Below are 14,955 nucleotides of genomic sequence, written 5' to 3'. Positions count from 1 at the left end.
CCAGACTGGAATGCAGTGGTGCAATTATGGCTCACTGCAGCCTCAACCTCCTGGGCTCAAGCAATCCTCCTGCCTCAGCCTCACAAGTAGCTGGGACTACAGGTGTTTGTCACCACACCTCACTAATTTTCCCATTTGTGTTATATGTGGATTCCACAGGACTGATTTTGAAAACTTGAGTATGCGTTGATTTTGGTATACACAGAAATGGGAGAGCTGGAACTAATCCCCCCATATACCAAGGGACAAATTGTATCTGTTTTTACAATTATACTGTAGGAGATATTATGTTCCATGACAATGGTAATTTTTAATGACAATTTTTAATTGAGTGAAATTACCATAAAAATAATAATAGTAGCAGCTAATATTTACTGAGCTGTTACTAGGTGCCTATAAATAGCATAGATTTTTAAATTCTCCATAATTCTTCCTTATTTCACTTAACCACTCTATCTTAAATTACTCATGCTTGCCTCAGTAGGACACATACTTAAGTTGGAACAATAGAGAGATTGGCATGGCCTCTGTGAAAGAATGACATGCAAATTTGTGAAGCATTCCATATTTTTTAAAAAGAGAGAAAAAAATTACTCCCAGATTTTCACTGTGTTTGTGCATATGACCTTTTGTTTAGGTTGAATTATATCCAAAGATGAAATTTCCAGAAGTGAGATTACTGTGAGTCACAGGGCATGAGCATTCTTATTACCCTTGATGTAAATTGCAAAGCTTTCAGGCATGGTGGCTGTCAGCCTGTAATTCCAGCACTTTGGGAGGCTGAGGTGGGAGGATTGCTTGAGGCCAGGAGTTGGAGGAGGCAGTATAATGAGTCACTGTCTGTATGACTTAAAAAAAATTTCCAAGCTTTATCCTGGAAGGCTTATATACATTTTAAACACCACTAATACTACAAGAAAATGGCCATTTCACTGCACCTTCGCCCACACAGGTATTATAATTTAACAAGTTATTTTCTGTGTGATAAATGAAAGACCTCATATTATTACTTTGTCACCCATTTTTTGTTTTTTTGAGACGCAGTCTCGCTCTGTCGACCAGGCTGGAGTGCAGTGGCGTGATCTCGGCTCACTGCAACCTCTGCCTCCCAGGTTCAAGCGATTCTCCTGCTTCAGCCTCCTGAGTAGCTGGGATTACAGGCACATGCCACCATGCCCGGCTAATTTTTGTATTTTTAGTAGAAATGGGGTTTCACCATGTTGATCAGGCTGGTCTCAAACTCCTGACCTCGTGATCTACCCGCCTCGGCCTCCCAAAGTGCTTGATTACAGCTGTGAGCCATGCGCCCAGCCTATTTGTCACATATTTTATCTTTCCTTATGTTAGCTTATTAGCTTTATTTCTTTATTGTCCTTTTTTTTGAGATGAAGTCTCGCCCTGTCTCCTAGGCTTGAGTGTAGTGGCACAGTCTCAACTCACTGCAGCCTTGACCTCCTAGGCTCAGGTGATCCTTCCACCTCAGTAGTTGGGACTATAGGCACATGCCACTATGCCTGGCCAATTATTTTTATTTTTTTATTTTTACTAGAGACGAGGTCTTGCTTTGTTTCTTAGGCTGGTCTGGAACTCCTGGCCTCAAGCAATCCCCCCACCACCCCCTCCCAAAGTACTGGTATTATAAGCATGAGCCACCATGCCTGGGGTATCTGTGTCTTTTCCATTTATTTATATAGTTAGTTTGTCTTTTACTAATTCAATGATCTGTTTAATCTTTTATTAAATTATAAAAATAGTAAATACTTTTAAATAAGTGAAAAATTTCCTTCACTTTTTAGACCCATCATCTTATCTCAGGAAATAATTGCTATTGAGAAAATGGGCCATATCCTTCAAGATACGTACATGGTGATTGAACATCACTTCACATTTTCATATTTCGTGGACATTTGTGCCAATATCTATTGATCTATCTTAATCCTTTTCATGGTTGCATAATATTTTATTATATGAATGTATCACAATTTACCAGTACCAGTCAACTGCTGGAGGCATTTAGGCTTCTTCTAATATTTGCTTTGAGCTCTTTATATAATTAAAAATTAACCCCCTCAGCCAGGTGTGGCAGCTCATACCTGTAATCCCAGCACTTTGGAAGGCTGAGGTGAGAGAACTGCCTGAGTGTAGGAGATCACCACCAACCTGGTCAACATAGCGACACTTTGTCTCTACTAAAAATTAAAAAAAAAAAAAGAGCTACATGTTGCAGTGCACACCTGTAGTCCCAGCTACTGGGGAGGCTAAGACTGGAGGATCACTTGAGTCTAGAAGGTTGAGGCTGCAGTAAGCTATGATCACACCATTGCACTTTAGCTTTGCTAAGAGCAAGACTGCATTTCTTAAACAAAATAAAAATTAGATGGGAATATTGCTCAAGCCCTGGAGGTTGAGGCTGCAGTTAACTGTGATTGCACCACTGCAGTCCAGCCTAGGCGATAGCGCAAGACCCTTTCTCTAAAAATAAAATAAAATAAAAATTAACCTTCTATCATATTTCCCAGTAACACCTTCCCTCCTACGTTTCTTCTAGAAGCCCTTAAATTTTGTTTTTCACATACCATTTAAAACTTTTAAGTGCTGATGTCTGTCTGTGTCATCCCTCTTTTTTTTTTTTTTTTTTTTTTTAGAATGTCTTTTTGTCACTTCTAGCTGGACCTACCATGAAAGACTTCTGAATCCAGGAAGAGAGACTGACTGGGCAACATATTATTCAGGTACAAAAAGACTTGGACTGTAACTCAAAAATGATCAAATAATAGTGCATGCATCAAGTGCAATGGGAAGCTCTTCTGGAGAGGGAGAGAAGCTTCCAGTTAAGGTGACATTGACGCCAAGTCCTGTAAGATGAGGAAGAGTTGTATGAGGGTGGGGAAGGAAGGGGGAGGTGGAGGGATGGGGATTGGGCTGGGATGGGATGGAGTGAGCTGCCCAGGCAGGGAAACCAGCACTATACAGACCTGAACAATGAAGATGGCACATTTTGTTCAGGGAATGGTGAATTAAGTGTGGCAGGAATGCTTTGGAGAGACGGTCATTTGCTTGTATGGAATTTTGCCCAAGAGACCTCATTACAGTTTCTAATTTTTTGATATTATCATGCATCACTGCCCTTGTCAGATAGTATCATGATCACAATAACATCAAGCATAATATTTCACTGATTCTTACAAAAACAGGTGGGTGCCACAGTTATCCCCATTATATGCACAAAATGATGAAGACTTGGGGTTAATGAGCGATTTGCCCAAGCTCACCTGAATATTAAGACTGAGTCAAATGTTAGTCTGGTCTGACTTTAATGCTTGCCTTGTTCATGAGCACCATGCATTGCCTCTCCTATGCAGTTAAGCAGGTAGACAGGTGAGAGAAGAGCCCATGTGATATTGGGGGAAATTCACCCCTGATATTTCATGTAGGTTCTTTTCTATTTTCCCTCAGTGTCAGCCAGTCTGAGAAATAAAGGGAAAGAGTACAAAAGAGAGAAATTTTAAAGCTGGGTGTCCAGGGGAGACATCACATGTTGGCAGGTTCTGTGATGCCCCCCAAGCCACAAAACCAACAAGTTTTTATTAGTGATTTTCAAAAGGGGAGGGAGTGTAAGAATAGGGTGTGGGTCACAGAGATCACATGCTTCACAAGGTAATAAAATATCACAAGGCAAATGGAGGCAGGGCAAGATCACAGGTCCACAGGACTGGGGTGAAATTAAAATTGCTAATGAAGTTTCGGGCATACATTGTCATTGATAACATCTTACCAGGAGAAAGGGTTTGAGAGCAGACAACCCATCTGACCAAAATTTATTAGGCAGGAATTTCCTCATCCTGATAAGCCTGGGAGCGCCACGCGAGCCCAGGGCTTATTTCATCCCTTATCTACAACTGTAAAAGACAGCCGTCCCCAAAGTGGCCATTTCAGAGGCCTCCCCTTAGGGATGCATTCTCTTTCTCAGGAATGTTCTTTGCTGAGAAAAAGAATTCAGCAGTATTTCTCCCATTTGCTTTTGAAAGAAGAGAAATATGGCTCTGTTCCACCCGGCCCACAGGCAGCCAGAGTTTAAGGTTATCTCCCTTGTTCCCTGAAATTGGTGTTATCCTGTTCTTTTTTCAAGGTGCCCAGGTTTCATATCGTTTAAACAACTTGTGCAGTTAATGCAATTATCACAGGGTCCTGCGGGGACATTCATCCTCAGCTTACGAAGATGACCGGATTAAGAGATTAAAGTAAAGACAGGCATAGGAAAGCACAAGGGTATTGATTGGGGAAGTGATAAGGGTCCATTAAATCTTCACAGTTTATGTTCAGAGATTGCAGTAAAGACAGGCGTAAGAAATTATAGAAGTATTAATTTGGGGAACTAATAAATGTCCATGAAATCTTCACAGTTTATGTTCTTCTGCCGTGGCTTCAGCTGGTCCCTCTGTTTGGGGTCCCTGACTTCCCACAACACGTTTCTCTCTACTCACAAACTTCTGACCAAATGTGTGTGTGTGGAGTTTCTACACCAATTCTCCAACTCTCTGGATACCAACCGTGTATCCCACAATTCCATTCTGACACTACCTAGAGTTAGCGCAGAACCCACAGGTTAGGGGCTCAGTCCCACAAGACCACCCTTACTTCAGATGCCAATTGTAAGTCCTAGGCTGTCACCTGTATTTTGACCAACCAGTTAGAAATCAGGGTTTCCCATGACCCTCTTCTTGAGTTTAATTATTTACTAGAACAACTCACAGAACTTAGAAAAACAGGTTTTTTTCTTTTATTTTTAAGAGGCAGGGCCTCGCTCTGTTGTCCAGGCTGGTGTGCAGTGGTGCAGTCATAGCTCATTGAAGCCTCAACCTCCAGGGCTCAAGTGATTCTCCTGCTTCAGCCTCTCAAGTAGCTGGAATTACAGGGTTCCCACCACCACATCAGGCTAATTTCTTTTATTTTTTGTATAGATGGGGTCCTCTTATGTTGCCCAGGCTGGTCTCAAATTCCTAGGCTCAAGTGATTCCGCCCACCTCTGCCTCCCAAAGTGCTGGGATTACAGGCATGAGCCAGCGCATCTGGCCACCTTATTTTCTATTACTGGCTCAATGTAATGGCTCCATCTCAGGAACAGCCAATGAAAAAGATGCACAGGACAAGGTAAGTGGGGAGGGGCACAGAGCTTCCATGCCCTCTGTTGGGCACACTACCCTCCCAGGACCTCCTTGTGTTTAGCAACACAGAAGCTCTCCAAACCCTGCTGTTTGGGTTTTTATGGAGGCATGATTGATAAAATCATTCGCCATTGGTAGTTAAGTCAATCTCCAGTTCCTTTTGCCTCCTGGAGTTCAGCAGGTGAGGCTGAAAGTTTCAAGCCTCAAAAAATGTGGTTGGGGCCAGGTGCAGTGGCTCACTCCTGTAATCCTAGCAGTTTGGAAGGCTGAGGCACATGGACTACTTGAGGTCAGGAGTTTGAGACCAGCCTGACCAACATGGTGAAACCCCGTTTCTACTAAAAATAACAACAATTAGCTAGGCGTTGTGGCACATCCCTATAATTCCAGCTACTCGGGAGGCTGAGGCAGGAGAATTGCTTGAACCCGGGAGGTGGAGGTTGCAGTGAGCTGAGATTGTGCCATTGCACTCCAGCCTGGGCTACAAGAGCCAAACTCCGTTTAAAAAAAAAAAAAAGTTGTTGCTTTCTCTGGCAGCTAGCCCTCCTTCTGAAGTGGTCTAGGAGCTTGCAGCCACCCTGTTAGCTCAACAGCATCCCACATGCATTCTTACCATGCTGCAGATCTGAAAGACCTTAGAGGCCCTTTTGTCAGGAACCTGGGACTAAGACTAAATATCAAAACAGAAAATGCTCCTATTACCTCTGTCATGAAGGGCTTTATAAGAGCTTTGGAAGCTCTATGCCAGGGACCAGGGGCAGAGACCAAATATATATTTCTTTTCTTATATTTGAGACAGAGTCTCACTCTGCCACTGAGGCTGGAGTGCAGTGATGTGATCATAGCTCACTGCAGCCTTGACCTCCTAGGCTAAAGCGATCCTCCCACCTTAGCCTCTCCAGTAGCTGGAACTACAGGCGTGCATCACCATGTCCAGCTGATTTTAACTTTAATTTTGTAAAGGCAGGGTCTTCCTATTTTCCCCAGGCTGATCTCTAACTCTTGGCCTCAAGCAATCCTTCCTCTTTGGCCTCCCAAAATGTTGGGATTACAGATGGGAGCCCCCATACCCACCAATCACAAGGATCTTTATAAGAGAAGGAGGTAGGAGAGTCAGAATTAGAGAAAGTGATGTGGTAATGGAAGAAGAGGTCAGAGAGGGAGATTTGAAGATGCTGCACTTCTGGCCTTGAATATGGAGTCACGAGGTAAGTCAAGGAATAGGGGTGGCTTCTAGAAGCTGGAAAAGGCAAAGGAGCATATTCTGTCTAGAGCCTCCCCCAGAAGGAATGCAGCCCCTCTGACACCTTGACTTTAGCCTTAATAGACCTAGTTGGGCTTCTGGCCCCCAGAACTGTTAAGATGGTATATTTGTGGTGTTTGAAGCCACTAAATGTAGGGTACTTTGTTGTAGCAACAACAAAAAATGAACGTGAAGCTGGGACCTCATGTACAGTTGCTGACGCCTATAATCCCAGAACTTTAGGAGGCTGAGGTAGGAGGATCGTTTAAGTCCAGGAGCTTAAGACCAGCCTGGGCAACATAATGAGACCTCATGTATAAAAAAAAATTTTTTTAAAGGCCAGGCGCAGTGGCTCACATTTGTAATCCCAGCACTTTGGGAGGCCGAGGAGGGTGGACCATGAGGTCAGAAGTTCAAGACCAGCCTAGACAAGATGGTGAAACCCCATCTCTACTAAAAATACAAACATTAGCCAGGTGTGGTGGTGGGTGCCTGTAATCCCAGCTACTCAGGAGGCTGAGGCAGAGAATCACTTGAACCCAAAAGGCAGACATTGCAGTGAGCTGAGATCGCACCCTTACACTTCAGCCTGGGCGACCGAGACTCTGTCTCAAAAAAAAAAAAAAAGCCAGGTGTTGTGGCATGCAGCTGTAGTCTCAGTTCCTAGGGAGGCTGAGGCAGGAGGATTGTTTAAGCCTGGGAGGTTGAAGTTGCTGTGAGCTGTGATTGCACCAGTGTACTCCAGCCTGGGCAATAAAGCAAGACCTTGTTTCAAAAAGAAAGAAAGAAATGAGCATGGTGGGAATGGGGACAGATGGCAATGTTAAGTAGAGTGGTCAGGGTTGGCCTCATAAGTGAATATTGAGCAAAAATTTGAAGCAGGTAATGGAGCTGGCCAAGGTGCTGAGGGAAGAGCATTGTAGGCTGAGTCAACAGGATATTTATCCTGTTGGATAAAGGAGGAAACCCTCTGGTGTGTCTGAGGCTCTGGAAGGAGGCCAGTGGAGCAAAGAGATAGAGGGAGCGAAGTCAGCGAGGAGGCCAGGGAGTTGCTGGGCTGGGATCGGTACAGATCGTGTAAGCCCTGGGATGCTATTGCTGGGGCTTTGGCTTTTACTCTAAAATGGGAACCACCAAGGGCTTCTGAGCAGAGAGGTGACATGATCTGTCTCCTAATTTAAAAGCACAACCTGGCTGCCAAGTTGAGAAAGACTATGGGAAGATTTGGGTAGAAGCGTGGGGGCCAAGCTGTGGCAACATCCCGGTGGGAGATGATAGTGATTCTGACCAGGTTCACGGTGGTGGTGAGAGATGGTCAGAGCCTGGATACATGTTGAAGTCAGTCAGTAGGATTTCCTGACAGACTGGATGTGAGCTGTGAGAGAAGGCAGTGGTCAAGGTTGAGTTTGATTCTAATTGAATTATTAATTAATTTTAAAAAACACTACTGCCTTTCCCAATCCTACCAAGTAAAGGATGCTAGATAAAAGAAATCTCAAGTCAGGCCAGGTGCAGTGGCTCACACCTATAGTTCCAACAGTTTGAGAGGCAGAGATGGGAGTATGTTTTAAGGCCATGAGTTTGAGAGCAGCCTGGGCAACATAGCAAGACCTCCTCTCTAAAAAAACAAAAAAAATAAATTTAATAAAATAAAATGTATATAGCCAGACATGATGGTATGTACCTATGGCCCCAGTTACTCATGTGGCTGAGATGGGCAGATCTCTTGATTCTAGGAGTTTGAGGCCAGCTTGGGCAACATAGCAAGACTTCTCTCTCTACAAAAATGAAAAAAAATGCCTGACATGGTGGTACTTGCCTGTATTCCCAGGTATGGGGGCAGCTGAGGCAGGAGCATCTCTTGAGCCCAGTTGGTTAAGGTTGCAGTGAGCTATGATTATACAACTGCACTCCATCCTGGGTGACAGAGTGGGACCCTGTCTCAAAATACAAATACACACGAAATCTCAAGTCAGACCAGTCCCTTCTAGGCTATGTAGGCCTTGTAACCACATAGCTGTATGATCGGGTTTGTGTGGCTGTGGATGAGGAGACCCCTGTCCAATTGTTGGCTTTGTAATCAGTTTATTTTTCAATATAGTAATCAAATATATTTCATCATACTTGATGGTCTCAGATATGTGTGGATTTTGGAATTCCCCTTGGAACAGGTTGTAACATCTTATTGGCTCCATAATTCCATAATTTTTTAAATCTGATCAGTTTTTAATAAGATCAGAGTTGATATTAGACTACCTAATCAGTTTTGTTAATGAGAAAATGAAATTGTGTTGTTTGCATTTTATCCAAGTTGGGTGTCATATTGGCTAAATCTCATCAATACTTGAACAAATGCAAAATTAGAGCTTCTTTATCATGAAACACGATGTAATTCTTGAAGAAGATGCCATTTCTTTTTTTTCTTTTTTTTTTTTTTTAAGATAGAGTCTTTCTCTTGTCACCCAGGCTGGAGTGCAGTGGTGCGATCTCAGCTCACTGAAACCTCCACTTCCTGGGTTCAAGCAATTCTCCAGCCTCAGCCTCCCAAGCATATGCACCTTTACTGCTGAATATTATATATTTTCTTATGCTTTCATGTGATTAATTAGCATTCTTTTTTTTTTTTCTTTTTGAGACAGAGTGTTGCTGTGTCGCCCAGGCTGGAGGGCAGTGGTGTGATCTCGGCTCACTGCAACCTCCGCCTCATGGTTTAATTGATTCTCCTGCCTCAGCCCCCTGAGTAGTTGGGATTACAGGCACCCGCCACCACACCTGTCTAATTTTTTGTATTTTTAGAAGGCGTGGGTTTTTGCCCTGTTGGCCTGGCTAGTCTTGACCTCCTGACCTCAAATGATCCACCGTCCTCGGCCTCCCAAAATGCTGGGATTACAGGCATGAGCCACCACACCCAGCTGCTTTCTTTCATTTTTACTTGAAAAACTCCGTTAAGCATTTCTTTTAAAGTAGACCTAGTGGTGGCTCATGCCTATAATCCCAGCACTCTGGGAGGCCAAGGTTTCAGGATCGCTTGAACCCAGGGGTTCAAGACCAGCCTGCGTAACATAATGAGACACCATCTCTACAAAAAATGCAAAAGTTAACTGAGCATGGTGGCACGCACCTGTAGTCCCAGCTACCTGGGATGCTGAGGTGGGAGGATCACTTGAGCCCGAGAAGTCACAGCTGCAGTGAGCCGTGATTGCACCACTGCACTCCAGCCTGAGCAACAGTGTGAGACCCTGTTTTTTATTTTTTATTTTTATTTATTTATTTTTTAAAGACATAGATAGGTAGCTAGAGTAATACAGAGATGAAAGGGAGAGTATTCACACACGCTTCTTAAAATAGAAATTACTAAATTTTATTTTACTTAAAAAGTTAACAGAAAATGACATATTTGTGAAATTAAAGAATTTTTTTTTACTACTAGAGATATTAATTCCCAAAAGAGTCATTTAACATTAAGAAAAATAATTATGGTTATAAAAGCTACTAAATGGACATATTTCACAGCACACACACAGACATACACACACAGCCACACACACACAACTCTAAGAGTTATTCTGTGTTTTCTAGGGGAGAAAATATATTTTATTTTCTTTCCCTCATAGGTTCTTAGGTGAAATAGCCTCCTAAAAATAAAAGTCAGCAGAAGTTTGGCTGGGCACTGTGGCTCATGCCTGTAATCCTAGCAATTTGGGAGGCTGAGACGGGTGAATCACCTGAGGTCAGGAGTTTGAGACCAGACTGGACAACATAGTGAAACCCCATCTCTACTAAAAATACAGAAAGTAGCCAGGTGTGGTGGCAGGCGCCTGTAATCCCAGCTACTCAAGAGGCTGAGGCAGGAGAATCGCTCGGACCTGGGAGGCAGAGGTTGCAGTGAGCCAAGATCGTGCCTCTGCACTCCAGACTGGGCAACAGAGCAAGACTCCATGTCAAAAAAAAAAAAAAAGTTTATTGAGTCATTGCTGTACCCATCATACAGGAAAGGCTTCTCAGTTCAAGTGGATTTCTTTCTCAAGGCAGTGGCTTAGGGGTCTTGCTTAAATAGTATTTTAACAAAGACTCATAAATCCTATAGTGACAAGAGAGCATCTTCAGGTTTCCAAAAGGTGGGAAAATGTCAGAAGGTAAATCTATGGGAAGAGAAAAGTCTCTGGTGCTTTTGTCTATGAGCTTATAAGCAAACCCTGCAAATCCTATCTTTAGGTGGGAAAGGCAGAGAGGAGGCAGGAAGACCTTTTGTCTTTGTAAATTGCTGTCCTGCCATCAGGCAAGCGGAGGGAAGGGTAGAGTGTCCCCTGCCCTTTCATCTTCTTCAGCTCCACAATCCCTAGTATATTACAGAAGAATATTTTGGTTTCTTTCAGTTTTAACCACATATTTCCACTTTTAAAGCATCCATTGATATCCTGGTACATGGCAAAACTTTCTCTTTGATAGACTGCTGCAGATATCCAATTCCAAGAATGTCTGTGAGGACTTCATCACTGTTACACTCTCTCCCACTACTCCCTTTTGCTGACCTCTTTATTATTATTGCTTAGAATTCTTTTTCTTTTTTGGCTTATGGCTCTGATGTGGCTGGAAGGTGCACTCTCTTAGAAGAGGAGAAGGATAGCTTGAGAGTTAAGTCTCATAAGGCCAGTATCATACATATTGTATTAGTCTATTCTCATGCTGCTATGAAGACATACCCGAGACTGGGCAATTTATAAAGGAAAGAAGTTTAATTGCCTCACAGTTCCACAGGGCTAGGGAGGCCTCAGGAAACTTACAATCATGGGAGAAGGGGAAGCAAACACGTCCTTCTTTACATGGCGGCAGCAAGGAGAAGTGCTGAGCAATGAGGGGAAAGCCCCTTATAAAACCATCAGATCTGGTGAGAACTCACCATCACCAGAACAGCATGGAGATAACCCTCATGATTCAATTACCTCCCACCAGGTCCCTCCCACCACACGTCGGGATTATGGGAACTACAATTCAAGATGAGATTTGGGTGGGGACACAGCCAAAGCATATCACCAAACCATATCATATTCAGCAGGTTTGAGGGAAATGCTATACATATTTATAAGGGAATTGGGTAAACACATATGTCACATACATGCCACATTTACTTTGAGACTGAGTTTTAGCATTAAAACGAGATGGAATTTGGCTCTTTACAACAAAAAGTGAACTACAGGATACACAGACAGTTTGTGCAAATCCTCTATAAGCTGCTGAAACTGGCCAAAGGCCTGCAGTAGCTTATCAGAAAAGAATGTTTGTGAGGCCCATCCTCTGTCCAATCAGAGTTGTAGTGGTCTGGGTTGTAAATCAGAATTAATAGGTCCTATTGTTAGGAAGTTTAGCCAAAGGAATTTAGACATTTGCCATGCCAGCCAGGCCCTGAACCCCCTGCCCGTAGATAACTTCATTTCCTGAAGCTTTGAGTGCAGCTTAGTCGATAAAGTGGTGTCTATTTTGGTCTCTCAGATCACAAACTTTCTTTTCTTTTTTTCTTTTTTTTTTTTTTGAGATTACTCAGGGATTACAGGCCTAAGCCACCAGGGATTACAGGCCTAAGCCACCACACCTGGCTTCAGATCATACTTTCTTCCATGCCATTAATTTGCTTTCAGCCCTGTTTAGTCTGTTTCTTGTTGCATCTAGTTAATTTATTACATCTGTAATGTGGAGAAATATGAGTCAGTACAAAGAAGTAAGAAAGTAAGAAAAAGTAAAAATCAAAACCAAAAAAGCAGAAGAAAGAGAAAGTCCAAAATGGTGACTATCTTCTGTCTGTGTATAAAAGACTGTGAAGTAGGGCACACCTCCATAAGAGAAGTCACAGGGAGCCACATCTACCCACCCATATTTATGTCCTTTGACTTGCTTTTTTCTTCTTTTGTGTTTATTCCTCCTCCGCAAGTAAGTCACTGCACTCAGGAGAGAGACCGTTGGATAGGAGTGGGGAACAGGTGTTGTTCCTGTGGTGATCTTGGACATCAGATTATTTTTTTGCAACCTACAAAACTATAAAGTGAAGTTTTTGCAGTTCCTCAGAAAGTTACCAGTGGAGTTTCTTTTCTTTCTTTCTTTTTTTTTTTTTAAACAAGAAGTTTATTTAAACAACAAGATGCTTGACTTGAAGGGAAAACTATCTAGGATTCTTTTTTTTTGTTTTAGAGTAATTTATTCCTACTTAAAGACAGATTGCCCTACATGTAACAGCTACGTACAAAAAAGTTATAAAATTGTCCTTGGTTTTACAATGATAAATGAAAAACATTAAAATTCTGCAATTGAACAAGGTATGCAAGGATTTTTGTGTTGTTGTTTTTTTTGTTAAAACAGTGAGAGCAAAATAACTTACTGGAATATAAAGATAAGAGCTGAATGAGCATGCCACTAATGGAGAAAGGGGGTATTTTCACAGAATCAGTATTTTTCCCCATCATGTCTCCACTTGATGTCAATCAAAACATACCATTGGCTGTTTAGTTAAAAAAAAAATGCAATATGCTTGTGCACATATACCAGCTACTTTATGTACAATAAAGGAATGGGGAAGGGGGAAATGAAAGAATAGCGAAAACTATACGGTAGTAGTCAGGATGTGGTGGAACCAAATTGCAGTTTTCTAATTGAGAATGTCATCTTGGTCTTTAAAGAACAGAGTTCTGGAGTAAAGAAGCAGGTTCCCTTTTCAGTAGACACCTCCCGTCTGCTGTTGGAACACATCAATTGTATCTTCATCATCCATTTCCAACTGTGCAGGTATGTCTGTTTCATTGATTGGTTGCCCGTCGAATCGGAATCTGATCTGCCTCATTGACAATCCCTGTTGTTCACAATAGGCTTTCATTAGTTTACTAAGTGGTGTATGCCTCTTAATCTTAAACTGCACCACAGAACCATCCTGCCCCGCCACCTTCAAATTAATATGATCATTGTTCTCCGACTTGACTCCTTCCTTGGGCTTTTCGTCGGCCATGGCGAGCGCCAAAGTTTATGTTTTTCCTACCTCTGCTCATTGTCATAGAGCATTTTAGTTGTTTATACCATTATTTGTACTTTCTAATATTATACGGAATAAATTGTGACTTACGAGCCACAGGAATTTGTTAGAAATGGCCAAGGGAAGCACTACAGAATTTCAGTTCATTCCATTCACATAATTTAATTTCAGCTTATGTATGTCTCCTAAATAATATTAAAACGGGCCTAAAAATCAGCAAATAACTTACTTCAGTTTAGAACAGTAATTTCAAACTCGTTTATGTCTGATAAAATAGCATAATATAACAGCAGTCTAATCTCATAAATTGTAGTGTCTCATTTCTATTTTAGTGGTGGGTTGGTGTCACTCAGAAATGAAAAAAAAAAAAAAAGCCACTTGGACTTTTTGGTAAATAATGTATACTGTGAAATTTCATCAAACGTTCCACCAGAAGAGTGGTGAACTCTTTGGGCGTGAGCCCACTATCTCAGGTGATACATGTGTTGAAAATGTAGTTTAAAAGGGATTTCTGGGGCCCAGCACAGAGGCTCATGCCTGTAATCCCAGCACTTTGGGAGGATGAGGTGGGCAGATCACAAGGTCAGGAGTTCAAGACCAGCCTGACCAACATGGTGAAACCCCATCTCTACTAAAAATACAAAAAAAAAATTAGCTGGGTGTGGTGGTGCGTGCCTGTAATCCCAGCTACTCAGGAGGCTGAGGCAGGGGAATTTGTTCAACCTGGGAGGCAGAGGTTGCAGTAAGCAAAGATTGTACCACTGCACTCCAGCCTGGTGACAGAGTGAGACTCTGTCTCAAAAAAAAAAAAAAAAGGGATTTCTGTGCATCTTCTGGGTAGAAGAGGTGGCAATGTTGTGGAAGTATTAAAATTGCGGTGATGCAATTTCAGTGCTGTAGGTCACAGTGAGATGAGAGCTGAAATTTGTTCCAGAAAATATAAGTTGGGGTGATGGAGTTATCCTATTCTAAGGATAACTTAGTTATGCTTATTGCTTAGTTATGCTTATATGCATAGTTGTGCTAATTCTGTAGCCACTAGTCACATTTCAAGTGTACAATAGCTGCATGTGGCCAGTAGCTCCCTTATTGGATACACAGGCTATGAGACAATAGCAGTGTTGCAGAAAATTCTCTCACAGCTCCCTATGACTCTGATCGAGGGTCTTCATATTAGTGAACACTGCACACATCCATTTGGGTTCTATAAGTTGAAGCAATGAGTAAATAGGAGAACAGAAGAGAATAGATTCCTTTTGAGCGTAGTCATGGCACATGTTGGAGAGTGAGTTGTTCACTGCACTTGCCATGTCACCCAGTTGTGTTCCTGAAGATAATCTGTGATTCAGCCTGTGCACTTCCTGACTGCCCCACCAATGAGGAATCGGTGAAAATGGCAGCCGTGTGCCCTTCTGTCTCCAGAGGGTCAGCCAGAGGCTGTCGGGCTCCTCTGTCACCTACACAGTCCAGGAATTAAGAGAGTTATGTAATTGTTAAACCCTAAAATTGGAAAAGAGTTAATTCAGTCAAAT

The 14,955-nt window shown here is 42.3% G+C and overlaps 1 protein-coding gene, 1 non-coding gene and 1 pseudogene across 2 annotated transcripts; 2 read left to right on the top strand and 1 right to left on the bottom strand.

Annotated features, from left to right (window-relative positions):
- Nucleotides 1-470: 470 nt before the first annotated feature.
- LOC129060756 (U6 spliceosomal RNA) lies at nucleotides 471-572 on the top strand. Its single transcript, XR_008527639.1, has one exon. It is a non-coding gene; the product is annotated as a U6 spliceosomal RNA (small nuclear RNA).
- Nucleotides 573-1,065: 493 nt separating this feature from the next.
- Nucleotides 1,066-1,403, top strand: LOC129060674 (protein GVQW1-like; annotated as a pseudogene).
- An 11,537-nt stretch (nucleotides 1,404-12,940) lies between these two features.
- On the bottom strand, nucleotides 12,941-14,051 carry LOC100443389 (small ubiquitin-related modifier 2-like). Its single transcript, XM_054560616.2, has one exon. It carries the CDS (start codon nucleotides 13,397-13,399, stop codon nucleotides 13,112-13,114), a length of 288 nt encoding a protein of 95 aa, XP_054416591.1. The 5' UTR covers nucleotides 13,400-14,051; the 3' UTR covers nucleotides 12,941-13,111.
- Nucleotides 14,052-14,955: the final 904 nt, after the last annotated feature.

Source organism: Pongo abelii, chromosome 6, assembly GCF_028885655.2.
Source record: "Pongo abelii isolate AG06213 chromosome 6, NHGRI_mPonAbe1-v2.0_pri, whole genome shotgun sequence".
Classification (NCBI taxonomy): Eukaryota; Metazoa; Chordata; class Mammalia; order Primates; family Hominidae; genus Pongo; species Pongo abelii.
This window is presented reverse-complemented; position numbering and strand designations above follow the sequence as displayed.

Bases quoted from the DNA above. Each gene is read 5' to 3' on its own strand.
- LOC100443389 (XM_054560616.2), bottom strand. From the start codon at position 13,399: ATGGCCGACGAAAAGCCCAAGGAAGGAGTCAAGTCGGAGAACAATGAT.